The following is a 21,115-nucleotide window of genomic DNA, read 5'->3' as shown; positions in this document are numbered from 1 at the left end:
TTCCCTAATTGACTCCCTTTTGCACTACTCACAGGCTTTCTTCCCTTTTCAGGCCACCTTCACCAATCCTTACCTCATTCCCTCCTTCTTAGCAGAGGATATAACTTTACAAAGAAAACTGAATCCATCCATTGTGACCTCCTTCTTCCCAATTCTACAATTTACCTCCTCTCAACATCATCTGTTGTCTTCTCCTTTGCTTCAGATTCAGAGGAAGAGATGAGCTTTCTCTGTGCCAAAACCTTTTCCCTCTATTTATACTCTTGATCTCATCCTTTTTTACCTCTTCTGGGAATTTATTCCTTTGATTATCTCTCTTCTCCTCCTCCTCTGTCTTCTTCTTTTTCTTCCTCTTCTTCTTCTTCATCATCATTTTTCAGTCATGTCTAACTCTTCATGACCCCATTTGGGGTTTGCTTGGCAAAGATACTGGAGTGCTTTGCCATTTCTTTCTTCAATTCACTTTACAGATGAGGAAACTGAGGCAAGCAGAGTTAAGTGACTTGACTAAAGTCACATACCTGCCCTACCAGTAAGTGTCTGAGGCCAGATTTGAATTCAGGAAGAGCACTCTATCTCTACTCTCTTTCTAATTTTCAATTTGTCATTGACTAGTTCTATGCTGCTACCCATATGCCCAGATCTTCTCTATGCTAAAAACAAATAAATAAACAAAAACCTTTTACTTGGCTCTTCTATTCTCTTGAGCTACTACCTTAAATCTCTCCTTGCATTCACTGGTAAATCCCTGGGAAAAGCTTTCTAGACTCATTGCCTGCCCCTCCTCACACACTATTCACTTTCTCAAACCGTTATGATCTGGTTTCTTTCTCTCTATGCTCCTCCATTGAAATTTCTCTTCAATGTTACCAATGATCACTTAATTCCTAAATCCAATGGTCTTTTTTCAATCCTCATCCTTCTTGACCTCTCTATAGTATTTCACACTTTTGAGCCCCAACTCCTCCTGGATACTCTATCCTCCCTGAGTTTTCATGACAGAACTCTCCACCATATGCCATTACTGTCTGACTACTTTGCAGTCTCCTTTGCTGGATCACCACCACCATATTTTGGAGGGTAACCTAGGGCTTTGTCCTGGGTCTTATTATCTTTTCATTAGCATCCTAGACTCAATAATCATCTTTATGTAAATGGCCCCAAATCTACACATCTAGGCCCCATATTTTTCCTGAGTTCCAGTCCCATATCATCAAATGCCTGCTGGGCATCTCTACCTAGATGTCCCATAGGTATCTCAAATTTAATGTCTAGAACAGAACTCATTGTCTTCCTCCAGAAGCCCACCCCTCTCCCTAACCTCCCTATTTCTATTGAGAGTACCACCATCCCTCCAATGGAATATAAGCTCCCTGAGGGCAGGAACTACTTCATTTTTGTCTTTGTAGCCCCATTGCTAGACACAGTGATGTACAAAGTAGGCCTTTAATATGTGCATATTAAATTGAATTGAATGAAACCTTCCTAGTTACCCTGGTTCACAACCTGAATCTGATCCAATCCTTCATTTCCCATGTCCAATCAGTTGTTATTTCATATAAATTCTACCCCCACAGCATTTCTCCAATCTACTCCCTTCTCTCCACTCTCACTATAACCACCCTAGTTCAGGCTTTCGTCACTTTTCACCTCCAAATTGATCTCCCTGCCTCAAGACTCTTGCTTCTCCAACTCATCTTCCACACAACTACTAAACTGATAGTACTGAAACATAGGAGTCTGACTGTGTTATTATTCCTCTGATCAAGAAGTTTCAATGGCTTTCAATCACCTCCACAAATTCTAAAGTATAAACTCCTGTCTTTGGCATTTAAAACTCTTTACAATCTGGCTCTGATCTTTTTTCTAGACCGATTTTACATTACTCTCCCTTACACATTCTATATTCCATCCAAACTGGCCTGTTTTTCATTCCTTGTATATGACATTTCATCCCTTAGTTCTGTGCCATTTCATGGTCTGTCTCCCATGCCTAAAATGCTTTTCTTCCTCATATTTGCTTCTTCAAATTCCTAGCTTCCTTCAAAGCTCATTTCCAAGGCTCTCTTTTATAGCTACCTTTCCTGAGCTCTCCCTTAATGCTTAACTCTCAACCACAAGAATGTATTTTTTAGGGTATATTCATAAGGGCAAGAGGCAGTTTGGCATAGTGGATAGAGAACAGGTTTTGGAGTCAAGAAGATCCAGGTTCAAATCCCACCTCATATTCATACCAACTGTGTGACCCTGGACAAGGCACTTAGCCCCAAGGCAACTTTCTTTTTTTTTTTTTAATTAATTTGTTTTCAGTTTTCAACATTCACTTCCATAAGCTTTTGAGTTTTAAATTTTCTCTCCCTCCCTCCCCAAAATGGCATACAATCTGATATAGGTTTTACATATACTTTCCTATTAAACATATTTTCACATTAGTCATGTTGTAAAGAATTAGAACCAATAGGAGGAACCACAAGAAAGAAGAAAGAAAACAAAACAGAAGAAAAAAAAAGAGCAAATAGTATGCTTCAATCTGCATTCAGACTCCACAGTTCTTTCTCTGGATGTGGACAGCATTTTCCATCATGAGACTTTTGAAGACGTCTTAGATCCTTGCATTGCTGAAAAAGGCTAAGTCTGTCAAAGTCAAGTCATCACACAAAGTGGCTGTTACTGTGTACAACATTCTCCTGTTCTGCTCATTTCACTCAGCATCACTCATGCAACTTTCTAAGACCTTAAGTTGCAGAAAAGTGTTGATCTGCATTGGTAGAGGAATTTTACACCTTAGAGTGATGATCCAAAAAAATTTTTTTTCACATAGGCCAAGAGAATATACAATTCAATTCAATTCAACAAACATTTATTTAGCACCTACTATATGCCAAGAACTGGGCTAAGGCTGGGGATACAAAAAGAAGCAAAAGACAAAGGGCTTACAATCTAATGGAGGAGATAATATGCAAACAAATATATACAAAGCAAGCAAACACAAGATAAATAGGAAATAATGACAAAGGGAAGGCACTGGAATGAAGAGGGGTTGGGAAAGGCTTCCTGTAGGGGTGGGATTTTAGTGGGGTCTTAAAGAAATCAGGGAGGTCAGTAGTCAGAGTGGAGGAGGGAGAGTGTTCCAGGCATGAGAGACGGTCATCAGAGAGAATGCTCAGAGGCAGAGATGAAGTGTCTTGGAACAGCCAGGAGACCAGTGTCACTGGTTTGAAGAGTATGTATTGGGGAGGAAGGAATCAGAGTAGAGGAGGGAGAGCATTCCAGGCATGGAGGACAGTCATCTCCACAGCAAAGAACTAGAAACAAAGAGGGGTGACCATCAATTGGGGAGTGGCTGAACAAATCATAATATGAATGTAATGGAATATTATTGTGTCATAAGAAATAACAAAAGAGATAGTTTCAGAGAAACCTGGAAAGAGCTATATAAGTTGATGAAAGAGGAAGTGAATAGATCCAGAAGAACAATTTATACTGTGACAACATTGTAAAGAAAAACAACTCAGAAAGACTTAACCACTCTAATCAATGTAATGATAAACCACAACTCTCAAGGACCAATGAAGAAATGGGTTTCCCATTTCCTGACAGAGGAGTGATGGACCCAGGGTGTATGAGACATATTTGTGAATATGGCAAACATGGGGAGTCATTTTGTTTGATTTTGTTTATTTGATACAAGGACTGTGTTTTAATTTTTTTTTTATTAGTGGAGAGGAATTTCAGAGGTAGGAAAGAAGAGCTAGAGATAACATACCAAGAAGAAAAAAAAGAAAAAGAAAAGAGGGCCATTGAAACAATATTTAAAATGCATAGAAGAGAACAGTTGGAAGTTCAGAGGGAAACAGATAAGTAGGAAACTAACAGACTGAACTTATTACATACTTTTTTTAAAGCAAGCTGTGTATAATGGAGATTCATGGTGCCACATATGATTTCACATTATTTCTGTTCTGCTTTGCATGTGGACATATTCTTTTTGGGTATTCAGAATGTAGTGTGGTTTTTTTTTTCAAAAATAGATAATGAAATTATATCAATACTTAATATATATGTTTGACTGGCAAAGACAGGGGTGGGCAGCAAGTTGCCCACCACATAACATCTAAGTATTTGAAGTAAAAATTAATTGAATAACAAGGAGAAATAGATACCAACTCTAATGGTTGAGGACCTTAATATGTTATCTTTCAGACTTAGACAAATCTCACAAATAAGTAAATAAGCAAGGAGGACCTGAATAGGATTTTAGAAAAGTTAGATATAATAGATCTCTAGTGATTACAGGATGGGAATAAAAAGAAATATATCTATTTCTCAAATGTGAATGAAATCTTTACAAAAATCAACGATTAAAAAGTTCATAAACAAATGCAGAAAAAAAACAGTAAAAAACTGGCCACAATGCAATAAAAATTATAACCAACAAAGGACCTTTGAAGAAAGTGAGTCACCAAGTATTTATTAAGCACCTACTATGTTCCAAGCACTGTGCAAGTGCTAGAGGTACAAAGAAAGGGGAAAAAAAGAATTAAAATTTAAATAGAGACTAAACCTCAAGAAGTAACGGACAAAAGAACAGATCATAGAAACTAGGTGATTTCATTAAAGAGCCAAGACTTTTTGGATACAGCCAAAGCAGTCCACAGGGGGAAAAAAAAATTTTATCTCTAAACACTTTCATCAACAAGAAAGAGAAAGAATAAATCAATGAATTGGGCATGCAGATAAAAAAAATAGAAAAGCAATAAATCAACACAAATACACTCAAAAATTGAAATTCTGAAAATGAAAGAACAATAAATTTGGAAACAAACTTAAAAAACCTTTGAATTAATAAATAAAAGTAATGTTTGATTCTTTATAAACTTAACAAAATAGATAAATTGTTATCTAATCTGATAAAAAGAGAGACAGAGAGACAGAAAGAGGAAAGCTCTATTGTCATTATCAAAAAATTTAAAAGGGAGAAATGGAACAAGCATTTATATCTTATTATATCCCAGGCTAAGTGCTTTACAAATATTGTCTCATTTGATCCTCACAACAACCTTGAGAGATAGATGCTATTTTAGTCTCTATTTTATAGTTGAGGAAACTGAGGCAGTCAGCTTAAGTGATTTAGCCAGGATCACATGGCTAATAAATGTCTGAGACTGAATTTGAACTCAGGTCTTCCTGACTTCTAGGCCCAACACTCTATCCACTTTGTCATCTAGTTGCCTAGATAGAGTTTATAACAAATGAAGAAGAAATAAATGAAATTATTAGAAACTATTTTGCCAAATTATTTGCCAATAAAACTGATAAAAAATGAAATGGATGAATATTTACCAAAATATGTTATCCATATTAAATGAATAAGAAAGAAAATTTAAATAACTCAGTTTCAGAAAAAGAAACTGAACAAGTCATAAAAGAAAAACCTAAGGGGGGAAAATAGGACAAGAGAGATTCACAAAGGAATTCTATAAAACAATGAAGACAATTAATTCTAATATTACATAAATTGATTGCAAAAATGGGCAAAGAAGAAATCCTACCATCTATGAGTAAAATATGGTCAGACTACATCTTAAACATCTCAAATTGATTGTCCTGAAGTCAGAACTCAACATACCCAAAAGTAAACTCATTATCTTATCCAGCAGAAAGTTTATTTGCATGATTTCTCCCCAGTTAGATCATGAACTCCTAGGAACTATCTTTTACCTTTCTTCATATCCCCAGCATTTAACACAATGCTTAGCACACAGCAGATGCTAAATAAATGTCTACGCAATATTGAATTGAGTTGGTAGCATTAGCCTGGCGCTGGGAGGATGTCTCAAGATGCAGGAAGGTTGGGGCTGGTAGGTGGCACAGTGAATATAGCACTGGCCCTGAAGTCAGGAGGACCTGAGTTCAAATCCGGCCTCAGACCAAACACTTGACACTTACTAGCTGTGTGACCCTGGACAAGTCATTTAACCCCAATTGCCTTAAAAAAAAAAAGATGCCATAAGGTTGTAGTATAGTGGAGATAGTGTTGGATCTTAAGCCAGAAAACCTGGTTTCACTATTTGTTGTCTATATGACCTTGGACAAGTCACCTAACCTCTATGGCTTCCTCACCTGCAAAATGAAAAGGTTGGACTAGATGATTTTTTGAGATCTCTTTTAGCTTGATGTCTATTGTCTTCATCTCCCTCTGGTTCTGAGGAAAACAAGGGAGGGTACTCTGGCAGGACCTCACTCTTTCCAAAAACTGAACTCTTTTCCCCTCAAAACCAGGTCTTCCTTCTGACTTGTTTGTTTGTGATGCCCCCATTCTCTCAATCTCTCAGACTCCAAACAGGAATCATCTTTGACTTGTTTTCCATGACAACCCCCTACCTCTGCAACATCCATTCAGTTATCAAATCCTATCCATTCTTCCTTCATAATGTCTTTCACAGTAGTCCTCTCTTTCTATTCCCATTGACACCTCCTCTATTGTCCTGACACACTCATCACATACAATGTCAGAAATAGAAGGAAGTAGTCCAAACTACTCATTTTACAGAGAAGGAAAGAGAGTCATAGAATGGCCAAGTATCTGGTCCAGTGGTCATTAACTCAAGGATTTAGAATTAGAAGGGACCAGATCATCTGATATAACGTCTTTATTTGTACAGATGAGGAAACTGAGGCCCAGAGACATCAAGTGACTTGCTCAGGATCCCAAGGGTAGTAGCAGAAGTAAGATCCAAACCCAAATCCCTGACTCCTAGTCCAATGGTCTTTCTCCTATGCCATAACATCTTCTAGTAGGATTACAACAGTAGCCTCTGTCTGTACTTTGTCCCTAAGCCCCAACCAGAGAAAACATGTAGGCAGAACACATTTTTAAAATTTAATTTTCATTATTAACATTTTCTCCATCATTTTCTTAGGTTTAGACAATCAACAAAACAATAAATCAAGCCCTGATTTGTAGGGCTTACAATTTTGAGCTGTAAACATTCACCCTGAAAATTTAACAAACAACCCTTCCAAGCCAGTGGACTCCAACACTCCTCTGGTCCCCTCCATCTTCCATGCCTAACTTGAATTAGCTAGTTTTGGCATCTGTGTGTATATGGTTGGGTGGCTGCTTGTGTATGCCTCTCCATGCAGATTAAGATCACATTAGATTTTGTATGTTATAGGAGGGGGTCAGGATAGTTCAGTAATTAACTAAAGAATAGTCCTTTCCTCCACTTTGCTCTACTCTCCTCTCCTTTTGTTTTTTCTTCCCTTCCCTTCCCTTCCCTTCTCTTCTCTTCTCTTCTTCTCTTCTCTTCTCTGCTCACCTCAGGAGCTGGGGAAGACAGCAGTAGTCTACTGCTCTACTTGCCTAGATTTCAGGAGAGACAATGTGGGCAAAGGGTGTCATCTAGTGGAGTTCAGTGGTCACTGCAATTTGGATAATTGAGCCCCTGCAGGACTTCAGGGAAATTGACACTGAGTGGACCTACTGTGGACTTTTGTTCCTATGGATGGAAACTCCCTAACATTTGACCACTTGGCAAGATAGTTGATGAAGAGAGATATAGCCTTAAGACAATAATAACAAATAAGGATCTCTTTTTTTTACGTAGAACTTATAATCTTTTAAAAAGCACTTTTTCTGATGTTCAGTCATTCAGTCCAATCCAACTCTTTGTGACCCTCTTTGGGATTTTCTTGGCAAAGATACTGAAGTGGCTTTCCATTTCCTTCTCCAGTTCATTTTACAAATGAGGAAGCTGAGGCCAACAGGGTTAAGTGATTTGTCCAGGGCTACACAGCTACTAAGTGTCTGAAAACCAGATCTGAATTCAAGTCTTCCTGACTCCAGGCCAGGCACTCTATCTGCTACCTAGCTGCTCAAAAAGCATTTCAAAACCTTTTTATTTCACCCCTGTGAAGTAGTTAATCCAGGCATCGCTATACCCATTTTACCTATGAGGAAACTGAGGTACAGAGAGTTAAATTGATGTGGTTGAAGTGATACACTGGTTAATGGAAGGCAGTCTGGTGGAATGTAAAAAGTCCTTGCTTTTCAAATTAGAATGCCCATGTTTGAGTCCTAACCCTCAACCATGAATAGCTATTTGACCTCGCACAAGTCAATTAACCTTTTTTGTGCCTCAATTTCCTTATCTGTCAAATGGGAATAATATTTTTGCACTACTTACTTCACTGGGTTTTCATGAGAAAAGTGAATGTCAGTGACTCTCTTTTGCAGAAATGCCTGATCTTCTTAGGAGTAGAGCATAGGAAGATTTGGCCTTGTTTCTCATTGCACAACCCAAAGTCAGATCTCCAAGAATACCTTTTTTTGGCTTTGTTCTCCCTAGACCACCTGACCTTTCCCTTCTTATTCTCCCCCCCCACCTTCCCCCCCCCACCCCCGACTTTTTGACAGGGAGATCTGTAGGAAGCAGGGATTGGACAGAAGCCTTTTTCACCCCCTCAGAACTAACCACTCTCTGAGTAGTCCCGGCTGCAGGTCTGGGGGCTCTCAACATGTGAAGACTGCAGCATGAGGGACAGCATTCTCAGCAAGGAGCTATCATTGGACATCGGTCAAAGTGGGAACCAGACTGCTAGGCAGTTAGCATAGAGAAGCCCCTAGGAACCCTAAACCTTCGTTATTGCAGGAACATTGGAGAGAGGTCATGCTCTGTACCCTAAACCTAGGTACCAGGGAGAGTTCAACCTGACCTCAGACTCCCCCTGGTCTGATGTAACCTGTCAATGCCCTCTCTCACCACTGGCAGGACCTCAGCCTAATCTCTAGAATAGCTCTAAGAAACCACCGCCAAATGACTCATCAGAAAACCCTGCTTTTTATGAGGTCATGCCCCCTTATCAACAACCTTGTATGGCTCCCCGTTTGCCCTTTAGATACCATCCAGAATAATCATTTCAAAATCCTTCACTTCCTTTCCTAACTTACCTCCCACTGCTTCCATACATATACTCACCGGTCTAACCGAGACAGTCTCCATTTTTTTTCACCAAATATACTATGAATCACAGAATCTTAGTATTGGAAGGCACTTCAGAGGCTATCTTGTTCCCCTGCCTCCCAAGCCCCCTTTCATCTCTTATACTTGTCTTAGTGCCACTCATCCTTCAAAATTCTGAGCAAGAATCTCCTTTGCAAAATAATTGTCAATTCATTGTCTAGGGCTCTCCTTGAAGCTCTCCAGTCGGTCCATTCCACTTTTAGATAGCTCTACTGGTTAGGAAGTTTTTTTTTTACATCAAGAATAAATTTGCCCATTGAGCAAATCTGTAATTTCCTATTACTCCTACCTCTCCCCTCAGGAACCGAGCAACCCAAATCTAATTCCCCTTTCATGTGACAGCCCTTCAAAGACTTGAAGACAGACATCATGTCCTGCCCCCCAATCCCTCTGGACACTCCCTAGTTTATCACTATCCTTTCCAAAATGTGGCCCCTAGAAGTGAATATAGTTCTAGCTGTGGGACTATTACCTCACGCTGGACTTCCTGCCCCTAAATGCAGATTAAGATCACAGTGGCTTTACTTTTTTTTTTAATCTATTATGTCATACTGTTGACTCATGTTGAACTAGCAGTCTACTAAGACTGGGATGCCAACTGGCATACCAGAGGAATTGCTATCTGGCCATAACTTTTCCATCTCTTGTTTGTGAAGTTGTTTTTTAACCCAAATGTGAGATTTTACATTTATCTCTATTACACTTCGTCTTATTGGATTCAGCCCAGTAGTCTAGCCTATAAATATTGTTTTAGTTCCTGACTCTGTGATCAAATGTGTTGGCTTTGTGTCATCTGCAAACTTAATCAGCCTATTACTTGGTCCTTTATCTAAGTAATTCAATCAATCAAGTAAATCAATCAATCAATCAATCAATAAACATGTATTAAGTACCTACTATGTGCCAGGCACTGTGCTAAGCACTGAGGATACAAAAAAGGGAAACAAAAGGAAAAAGACAGTCCCTGTCTTTTTTTTTTTTTGGTTTGTTTTTGCTAGGCAATGGGGTTAAGTGACTTGCCCAGGGTCACACAGCTAGTAGTCCCTGTCTTTAAGAAGCAATATGTCTCTTTAAGAAACAACTTAAAATATATACAGAGCAAGTTATATACACAATAATATTAAGTTATTAGTCATTAGATTAAAATGTTTGATAAAAATATTGAGAAAGCATAGGATTAAGCATAGTTCTCTTGTGCACTCTACTAGATACCTTTTATTATCTATTAACATATACATTATTATAATAATTAACATAGTTATTAATTATTATTTATGGATTTAATGATTAATTTTTACAAATGATTATTAATTAGGTATGGTTATCCAATCAATTCTGAATTCACCTGACTATTCTATTATCCAGCACACATCTCTCCATTTTTGTCTACAAGGAGAGCTTTTTTGTCTACAAGGAGAGATTTTGCCAAATGCTTTGCTAAAAACAAGGCAATCCATATCTACAGCATTCCCCTCGCCTATCAAGATTGTTATCCTATCCAAAAAAATAAGGCTAGGCTGCCATGACTTGTTTCTCATGAAGCCATGTTACTTCTCTATGATCACAGCTTCCTTGTCCAGATGTTCATTAACCATCCCTTTAGCAATACGCAGAGTAGTGTTTCCATACTTTAATGTTTTGGTATAGCTTTGTTTGCCCTATTCTCCCCAAATCCTTAGTGGCTGGGGAAAGTGGATGAGGAGTGGATGGACTAACTTGTGAACATGGCACAAAATATAGGAATGATGCATGAGACTTAAAAGAGGGAGAGAGAAAGAGAGACAGAAAGAGAGACTGAGAGAGAGAAAGAGAGAGAGAGAGAGGTGGGGGGGAGAGAAAATACAGATGTGAAAATATGGTAACCATGAAGAAAAACATCCTCTGTTTCTAAGCAGGCAGAGTTTGGCTGAGAAAGGCTCTACTCCAGTAGCCTGCAGAGGCATAAAGACATTGTTACAAGCAATAGAGACTGATGGCCTGCTCAGGAATATCCCTGGGAGGTAGGGCTCTGAGAACAATGTGCTTTGGGATGTTTCGCTTATAGTATCCAATTTATTGCTATTTTGCCCAGCAAGTTTTTTTTTGTTGTTTCTTTGTTTTTTGTTTTTTGTTTTTTTTTACCTCAAACTGCAGAGTTAATTACCACTGGTGATGAAGCAATCTGTCTTCCTTGAGAGACAGAAGTGTATGTCTGCTTTCTGTTCCCCTTCTCACGGTAAGTAATGGGACAAGGGAGCAGGAAGAGATTGGAGTTCACAACCTCCATCCTAGGGGGTGGGAAGAAATGAGGCGACTTCCTTGAGCTACGGGGTTGTAGGGGTGTTTGCCTCGGATGTAGTTCTTTGATTTTTTTACTCTGCTTTTACTAATCTAATTAAGTTGTTTGTTTCACTATAAACTTGTGTCTGTGGTGATTTATGAATAACATGCAGGATCTAAGAGAAAACAGGGATTTTCCAGAGGAACGGAAGCATATGGGCTCATTGGAAAGTAAAGCCTGGGAGTTGCAGGATCTTCTCCCCCCTCCCACTTCCCACCCCCATCACATTTGTGAAGAGGTTCCTGTCATAAATACATTCTAGAATTTTGGCAGGAATAAAAGTAAAGCTCACTTGCCTGAAATTTGCACAGTCTATCTTTTTCCCGTTTGTTTGTTTTTTGGGGGTTTTTTTGGAAGTTAGGACATTTACTCTTCTTCAATCTTCCCACTCTCTATGGGCTTTCAAAAATCACTTTAAACAACTTTAAAGGACAAACAACTTTAAAAGACTTAGGAACTCTGATCAACCCAATAACCAAGTCGTGATTTCATGATGAAATATGTTACCCACCTCCTAACAGAGAGGTAATGAACTCAGAGTACAGACTGAGACATTATTTTGGACATAGTCAATGTGGTGATTTGTTTTGCTTGACTATACATATTTGTAACAGGGATTTTGTTTTTATTTCTTTCTCAGTGGGGAAAGGGGGAATGAGAAGGAGGGAAGGCAGATTTGTGTTCATTCAAAATAATAAAATATAATTTAAAAATAAAAATAAATCCCTGACAGTGGTTCAGCAATCACATCTGCCAGTTTTTTTAGTAACTTGGGGTATAGTTCGTGTGGGCCTTAAACTCATACCTGGCACCTAGATGCTATGAGTATTCCCGTCTCTGGGCCTTTGATCATACTGTTTCCCCTCCCAACCCCGCAAAGGCATCTTTCCTCCTCCTCTCTAAAATCTACTTATCCTTTAAGGTCTATTTCAAGCCCCTCATCCTCCAAGAAACCTTCCTAGGACATCCCAGTCAAATTTCACTCTTTATTCTTGGAGTTTTAGCAGCTTTTATTATTTGGACTCCTCAGGCTGGGATTTATCCTTATAAATAAATCTCATTAGTTTTTTACTATTTCCTATATATTATGTCCTGTGTATTATCTCCCCAAAGAAAGAAACTGTAACTTCCTCAAAGACACAATCTCTTTTAACTTTGTCTTGTAACTATCACAAAAGAGAGTGGGCATATATTTGCCAAAAAAAGACAGGTGAGATTCCCTGGACCCCAAGGAATCAGGAGAGCAGGGTTCTAGTACAAGGTCTGCCATTCATTAGTTGTGTTACCTTAGGTAAGTAATTCTGTTCCCTCCTCCCTCCCTCCACTCTTTCTACCCCCGTCCAAGTTTCCTCCTCTATAAAATAAACTGATCTCTAGGTCCCTTCCAGCTAGGTGGCTCAATGGTTAGAGCCCTGGGGCCTTGAGTCAGGAAGATATGAATTCAAATCCAGCCTCAGATACTTTCTAGCTGTATGACACTGGGCAAGTCACTTAACCTCTGTCTGCCTCAGTTTCCTCAACTGTAAAATGAAATAATATGTCTATATCACTTAGCACAATGCTTGGCACATAGTAAGTGCTTAATAAATAGTTGTACCCTTCCCTTTCTAGCTATGAAATGTTATGATCCTAGGATTCCATACCAGATTTAGGGAGGATTGGACAAGCCAGACCAATCAAATTGCATTATACTTTGACCAAAGTGTTAGAGATGGCAGACTGCTATTATCCTCATAGGGCACAGGGCAAATCCTGGTTATCTTCTAAGGGAATCCAACTCTTGCCTCAGGAGGTCCATCCAGGGCAAAGCGTCCAGGGTATTACAGGCCTCATGGTAAGCCAAGAGTGGATTTTCTTCTGTCTTCCTTAGACTGAGACAATTCATCCCACAAGGACAGAGTCCTATGCCTTCTGGGACAGAGAGTTAGGTATTTGCTCAGAGAAGGGTCTGAAGCCAAAGTGCTGTAGAAGTGAGAATAGAGGTGGCATAACCCCTTCCCTCGAGAAGCTGGCACAACCCCATGGGAGCCCTTATCAGACAAGGTTTCATGGAGGACCTGACCCTGCCTTCTGGGCATGGCCACCAGCTGAGGAAAGGGAAGGCTTCCAAGCAGGCTTGCCCTTCTCCTCCACCCCATACACACACAGAGAGACCCAATGTAGAGACAAGAAGCAGTTACCTCTGTTACCACAGTAGGGAAGACTAAAGGCACTCTGTGGGAGGAAGGGAAAGAAGGAGGGAGGGAAGGAGACTTGCAAATGGATAAACCCTATAGATTTTCCTTTTTCTGCAACTTTGTATGGCTCAGGGACCTGGACATCCAAAATATGCAAGTGGAGGTGGGACAAGGTGTCATATCAGAGGCTTCAAGTTGAAAGGACTTTAGACGTCATCTAGTGCATCCTTATGCCTATCATGAATCCCTATTACAACATCCAAACAAATGTCCAGTGGTGGAGAACACTAACCTCTACATAGCTCTCTGAGTTTTACAAAATGCGGCTTTCACATAACCCTATGAGGTAAGTCGTGCAAATGTTATTAGACCCATTTTGCAGAAGAAATAGAGGCATGGGGAAATGAAGTGACTTGCCCAAAGACACATAGCTAGGAAGTATCCGAGCCAGGATTTGAACACTGCAGGTCTGCTGTTTTCTCCCACACCACACGACTCACTTTGTCTTACTGGTAAGGTTATGCCAACCTCCAGAGGCAAGCTAATACTCTTCTACCATCCTAGTAAAGTGTCTCATGTACGTTGTTGAGTTGTTTTTTCAGTTGTGTCCTACTCTTTGTGACCTACTTGGGATTTTCTTTACAAAGATACTAGAACGGTTTGCCAATTCCTTTTCCAGCTCATTTTACACAATGAGGAAACTTAAGCAAACAGGGTTAAGTGACTTGGCTAGGGTCACACAGCTGCTAAGTATTTGAGGCCAGATTTGAACTCAGGAAGAGCAGTCTTCCTGCCTCCCAGTCCAGCATTCTATCCACTGTGCCACCTAGCTGCCCCATAAGGATGGTTAGAAGGAACTAGAGATGCTAATCCTGGGAAGAGACAACTCAAGAGGAACATGGTAGCTGTCTTCAAGTATTTGAAGGGCTGTCATGTGGAAGAGGCATTGAATTTGTTTTTAGGAAGGCAGAACCAAGAGCACTAGTTTGGAAGAGACAAAGAAGCAAATTTAGGGATACTACCAGGAAAACTCTTGAACAATTAAAGTTATCAACAAGTGCAGTGGGCTGCCTTGAAATTTAGTGGGCTCCCTCTTGTTGAAGATCTTTAAGAAAAGCTTGAATGGTGGCAGCTAAATGACGCAGTAGATGGAGCATTGACCCTGGAGTCAGGAGGACCTGAGTTCAAATCCAGCCTCAGACACTTACTAGCTGTGTGACCCTGGGTAAGTCACTTAACCCTGATTGCCTCCTTTAAAAAAAAAAGAAAAGAAAAGAAAAGCCTGAATGACTACCATTTACTGGGTATATTATATTGGGATTCTTTTGAGAGCTATGCTTTGGTCCCTCCCAAATATGAAATTCTGGTAGAACAAAGGAGTAAATCTCTTCCAGCTCTAAATGTGTGATTCCATTATCCTGTGAATTCATGATGCTGACTACAGAGCACTCTTTCTTCTATTAAAAGCCTTCTCACATTTTTAATATCTAAGAATTTTACATATATCATATTACAATCTTTCATATCACATTATATGTTATATTATGTTATATTGTGTTATGTTGTTACATTATACTATATTTTCATCTTGGTATCCAGCAATATCATTCCTACTCCTACTGATAGATAGTGGGCTTCCATGCCTTCTTCTCCCTCTGAGTATCTATACCATAAAAATGGAGCCTAGAGAAAGTAGAATTTAGTCCAAGGAAGTGATGGATTTAGCCCAAATGAGTGTTTGGTACCTAGGACACGTTTATGTGTCTGGCAGGGGGGTTGAGAAGTTGACGGGTTTGTTTATTTGTCCATCTTTATGAGGAACAACTAGCCCATGTCTGCCTCCCACCAATGAGGTTCAAAGAACTTAATGCACAGACCCAGCTGCTCAAGAAGTTAAAAAAACAAACAAAAAACTCCTTATCCCAGAGCTACTGGGACTGGGCACTTCTCTCAGCGTCTAGGCAGGACAGTTAGCCACATACGTCACCAATCCTCTCTGGGTCTCAGTTTCCTCATCTATAAAACAAGGACATTGGGGCCAGATGATCTCTAAGACACCTTCCAATTCAGACATTTTTATTCTAATAATTTCTCCCCACTGCCCCATCCTTTAATATCTGGGCCTCTAAACATGAAATGTCTAATTCTAGTACCTCACCTGGGCTACCCCTCATCTGGTTCCACTTGGAGCCCCAAGTTCACTGCATCAAAGAGTTTCTGGCCCCTCATGTCACCTAATCCCTGTGGGAGACTATTCAAATCAAAAAGTAGAAGTGAAAAACCCAGTGACTCGGTAAGTGGATTTATTTTCAGACCAGCGTGAGGGCAGTGACCTGAAGAGACTGAGCTTAAAGCAAGCTGGTCAACAGTCCCTTCCTGGTAACAATAGGTTCTTCTCTCACTCCAAGTAACCGCCCTTAGGCCTGCGGCTGTTCTCTGCTTTACAGATGTTCTGTCTCAATGGAGGGATGAGGGCTTGAAAATAGAATCTGAGCCAGTCACCTATCAGGGGCCAAGATTGGATTATCTTGGAAGAAACTCCTTTCTTTCTCCCAAAGCAGGAACCATACATCCAAAAAATGTGCGGTACCATATGGCCCAACTTTGAGCTCTGCAGCTGTGAGCAAATGCAAGAGGATGTAGGCCCACTCAGCATCCTATTCTGCTGGGAAGAGGCCTGGCTGGCAGTGAGTTTCATCACTCTTCTTTTAGCCCTTCTCCAATGGTGCATCAGCTTATAGGGGTCAGGAGCAGCTGACCTGACCCCCTCCCTAACTCCTTAGCAATACTTAAGAGCAGACTTTTCCAGGCTAGATGAAAAAGAAGAACTTGGTAGGTACTAAGAGGCATCCTTGCCTGTAGCAAATACATCAGAGAATCACAGTGCTATTCACACTGGCACCAAAAACTAAGGGGTACAGGTCTGTTGGAAAGAATCTTGGGCTGATAATAATAGCTAGTATTTGTATATTGCCTTAAGGTTTGCAACGCACTTTACAAATATTATCTCATTTGATCCTCACAACAACCCTGGATGGTAGATGCTATTATTATCATTCCTACTTTACCGATGAAGGAAACTGAGGCAAACAGAAGTTAAATGACTTATTCAAGGCCACACAGCCAGCAAGTGTCTGAGGCTGGATTTGAACTCAGATCCTCCTGACTCCAAGTCCAGAACTCTATCCACTGTGCCATCTTGCCGTCTTGAAACAGCTTGTCTAGTCATGAGAACTAAGTTCCAATCCCAGCTTTGTGACCTTGGATAAGACACATCACCATTAAGGGATTCAGTTTCCTTATCTGACAAGTGGGAAGAATATCTACCCTGATCCTCTTGCTGGACTCTTATCATTCTCTCTGCCTGGAACCTCTTATCTACAAATCTGGGAATCCCACCAAGGCCCAATTACACACACACACACACACACACACACACACACACACACACACAGATGGGCATGCACACATGTGTACACATGAACCCATGATACCTTCTCTGATTTCCCCAGCTTGAAGTCATCTCTTCTTCTGATTCTCCATAGCAACCCCTTATATTTTTTGGAGGGATGCTTTATTTTGGCAGTCATCCCATTCAGCTTTGTATTGTAGTCATTTGTGTATGTGTCTAACCTACCTCCACTATATAGTAGTTTCTTTAAGGTCGGAGACTGTGCCTTCTCCCATCTTGGCCACAGAGTTGGGCACATAGCAATCATTTATCTCCATACTGATTTCCCTTTAATTCTCCCCACCTTGGTAGTACAGACTAACCCATTCTAGCTAACTCCCTGTGGAAGACCCCAAAGACATCAGAGACCCCCAAGAGTGGCCAGTTTGGAAGAGAAGGGGTAGACAAGAAAGACTTACTTCACAGAGACTGAGAATTCTCCTGGGGAACTCTCACTCTCTCTGATCAAGAAGGCTCCCAGGTGATTTCGTCTGAGCAAAATCTCTTCTGCAAACTGCCTGGAGATCCTACCTGCAAACCACCTATGGAAAGAAAGGCAGATAGTCTGAGAGGTCTGATGTTCCCAAGGGAGCAAGTGAAAAGAAAAGAACAAAGAACAAGAAAAGTGCCCCCAAAGAAAAACAGGACCATTCAGGCATTTAGAGCCAAGAATTCCTTCTAAGCAAACAGCTGAGAACATAGAAGGCATTGATTCCACCTCTAGAACCATGAAATATGAGAACTGGAAGAGAATGTAGAAGTCACTGGGTGACTAGGCCAATCCTCTCAGTTTACCAGGAAGGAAGAAACCAAGGCCTAGAGAAAGAAAACCACATGCCCGAGGTAAATTAGTGGAAGAGGTGGGCCCTCCTGACTCTCAGTGCAGGTTCCTTCGCACTGTACCACATTCCTTCACATTCCCAGCATATTTGCCTTAGAGGCCCAACCTCTGACGATGGGACCAGAGGCTTTGTCCCCTGGTAAACAAAGGCAGTCAACAGGAATGGAAAGCCGGAACCCTTAAAATCATACTAGCAGGTAGTCTCTTGCTTGGCAAATAATCATCCCTGCAAATGGCTGGCCTTGCTGGAGATGAACACAAAACCCACAGGGAGAAGACAGAGTAGCCAGCACGGTGCGGGGAGGACTAGATGGGGAGGCTGAGTCCTGCTTCCATCCCTAGCTAGTTGTGTGACCTTGGGTAAGGTCTCTGAGACTTTTTTCTCATCTGTAAATCGGAGTAAATACCTCACAGAGTTTTCTCATGTGGCATGAAATAATATCTATCTTGTATTACGTCGACATAAAGACTGTTCACTATCAGTTTTCTGCATATGATTCCCCTTTCCAATGAGACAATGACTTTGTCTTCATTTTCTTTTGCCTCCCCTGCTCCGAGTTTTATATATGTCCCTGAGCATATAGGACAGACTTGTTAGTGTCAAGAAAAAATGGACATTTTCCCTTCTCTATTGCCTGGTCAGCTCAGGATTAGGTCTGTGAGGAACTGTCCTGCATATTTCCTACTCCTCCTCTTCCTTCATACCCCACTGAGCCCCACAGGGGAAAGTTTCAGGTTGAATCAGTCATAGATGGGAGATCCCCCAGGGCTATTCTGGGACCTAAAGAGTACCTGTTTTATATCAACAAGAAGCTATAGTTTGGCAGCTGATGCTACTACCTCCATTCATCTGTCGGTGGGAGATGAAGGTCAGGGAGTATCTTCTTCTCTGTGCTATCCCTCCCCCACGGTAGCTAATAGGATAGGGCACATCATCTATATAGAATAGGACACTAACTTGACCAGGGACCTTGACCTGAACTGTGAGTTTTCTCAGGAAGGAAAATGAGGACATCAGAATAGGAAGGAGAAGACAAAGAGACAGAAAGTCAGATGCTTCCAGCCTTCACTTGTCCTCCAAAATAGATTGGGAAACTCATGAAATATAACACATTTCACATGAAATTTCCTGGTTTATCATTGCCAACATTGCTCCCCTGCTCACTGGCCTTCAAAGACTCCCTATTACTTCCAGAATAACTTGTAAAATCCTCAGCCTGGCATTTAGGACCCAGTCCAATCTTATTTCCAATCTTATTTCTTATTAGTCCCCAAATCACAGCCTCTGCTATAGCCAGACTCTCTTAGTGTTGGTTAGAGTTGGCTACAGCATACCCCTGAAGAGAAATCTTGGACCCTGGAACATAATCTCCCCCATGGAGGAGGTGGGGCAAAATAGGAGAGAGAAAGAGACCCTGGGATACTGAAATGCTGCTATTGGAAACAGGGTGGGGAAAGCTTCACTTACGGTTTGCCTCAGTGACAAGGGGGGCGGGAGAGGAAGCACCATATGGCAGCTTCTTACTTTCACTAATTAATTTTTGTTAGCCAGTTCCTAAATTCAACAGTTTCCATAGCCAGATAAGAAGGTCAAGTGCAGTCATTGTCCTCTAAATTTAGATGTCCTGGGGAAAACCTATAATGATCCCCTCAGAGTGGAGGTAGATTTGAAACCTGGTTTTTCTATGTAGAGGGTGTGCCTGATTGTCTAGACTTCAGAAAGTAATGAAGAAATTTTTAATAATGCAGATTAAACTTAAGTGTTGTGTAGGCATCCTCCCCCGGCCCCAGAGCTGGCTGTAAAACCTATACCAGCACACCCCTGTCTCCATCCAAGCTCTTCCTAGACCTTGTCAATGTTCAAAATTTTTTGTACAAGGTGCAAAAATTCTCATTGTCTACTGATGAATTTTTATGGTATTGATGATATCTACTAAAAAAAATTTTTTTTAAGTATGAGATTCCCTTTACATAGTTAATTCTTTGTCAAGGTTATGCCTGGATTAAACTCACCTTAGTGATGAAGTTCACTGGTACTTATTACCCAGATGATGTCTAATTACTGATGAAGTTAACATCTGTGCTACTTTCCTAGGCTACTTTCCCTTAAAAAGAGAGCTAGAGTCCACAGAGAGGAAATAAAGAGAGAGGGCTTATACGTTAGAGAATGGGCTTGGGTCCTAGGGTAGGAGGGAGGAGCAGGCATGAAAGTCTATCCAGACAGTCTCCCCAGGGATCCTCTTAGCCCCAGAGATAGTATAAGTAACAAAATGGTGAAGAAATTCCTGGACTGGATATCGGGGTGCCTGGATCAAGTGAAAGCTTGAGTCATCAAACCATCAAAGAATAGAGCCATGAAGTCAACCCAGCCTTTGCCCTTCACTGCTACTGAGCTATATGGACTGTGCAAATCTGGGACATTAACCCTGAGTTCTTCTCTCATTCTGGGAGGCCTCAATCAAATACTACAAATCTTAAGGACTACATTCCCCTGGGAATATAGGTCTCACCAGAAGAAAAGATTGCTTGACTTTCTAACAACACTGAGTATTCTCCATTTTCGTGGGGGAGGTGTCAATATTAGAATAGCTTAAGACTGGAGCACTATATAGGTCCCCGCAGGGAGATGGTAGCATATTAAAAAGGAAAGGATTTATTTGATTATTTATGGCCTTGGATAGGTGTCCTTTAAGTTTTTTGTTGCATTAAATGAAGACTTGCAAATGAAAACTTGAAGACAAAAAAGATGCCAAACTGTATTGGTAGGGACAGTTTATTCACCTTACCACACCAGTAAAATCACAAGGTTCAGTCCCTATTCTGAAATGAAGCCTGCCCTATGTTAGATATATTGTTAGCCCAAGTGCTTGCATAGGAACTTTCCTCTAGAGAACTAGACATAAGCCAAATTCAGAAATTCCCAGGGAATAACCTGGATGGTCAAAGGAGCCCCCAGTATTGAATCTAGTCCATGTAAATCCTGATCTTTAGTCCTGAGCCATGGTGTATGTGACCTTGGGCAAGTTATTTTGCATCTCTGTGCTTTCACATCTTCATCTGTGAAATTAAGATAATAATAACTGCCCTACATAGGATTACTGTGAGGATCAAGTGAGATAATACGTGTGAAAGTATTTTATAAGCTGTTGAGTGTTACATAAATGCAACTTGTGACTATTATTCATTGAATTAAGTCTTCTATATAAAACCAGCACACCCAACACCATGTGGCTCCCTTAGTTGGATATATTCTGGTTATCAGACCCTTAGAGGAGTTCTCAGTCTGAGACAAGAGGCACA

General features: G+C 40.6%; 1 protein-coding gene across 4 annotated transcripts in view; it reads right to left on the bottom strand.

Moving 5' to 3' along the window:
* The window catches only part of GRAP (GRB2 related adaptor protein), a 66,213-nt gene that overhangs the window by 28,805 nt on the left and 16,293 nt on the right, over positions 1-21,115 (bottom strand). For 3 of the 4 annotated variants that reach the window (XM_027874753.1, XM_027874751.1, XM_027874752.1), the window contains exon 3: positions 17,394-17,516. The exons of the other annotated variant lie outside the window; for it this stretch is intronic. In XM_027874753.1, the coding sequence (XP_027730554.1) occupies positions 17,394-17,516 (123 nt within the window). The remainder of the gene's footprint in view (positions 1-17,393; positions 17,517-21,115) is intronic. 4 annotated transcript variants of the gene reach the window in all.

The sequence above is a fragment of the Vombatus ursinus genome, unplaced genomic scaffold, assembly GCF_900497805.2.
Source record: "Vombatus ursinus unplaced genomic scaffold, bare-nosed wombat genome assembly UNPS02014807.1, whole genome shotgun sequence".
Lineage (NCBI taxonomy): Eukaryota > Metazoa > Chordata > Mammalia > Diprotodontia > Vombatidae > Vombatus > Vombatus ursinus.
Note: the sequence above shows the minus strand (reverse complement) of the source record. Positions and strands in the feature narration are given on the sequence as shown.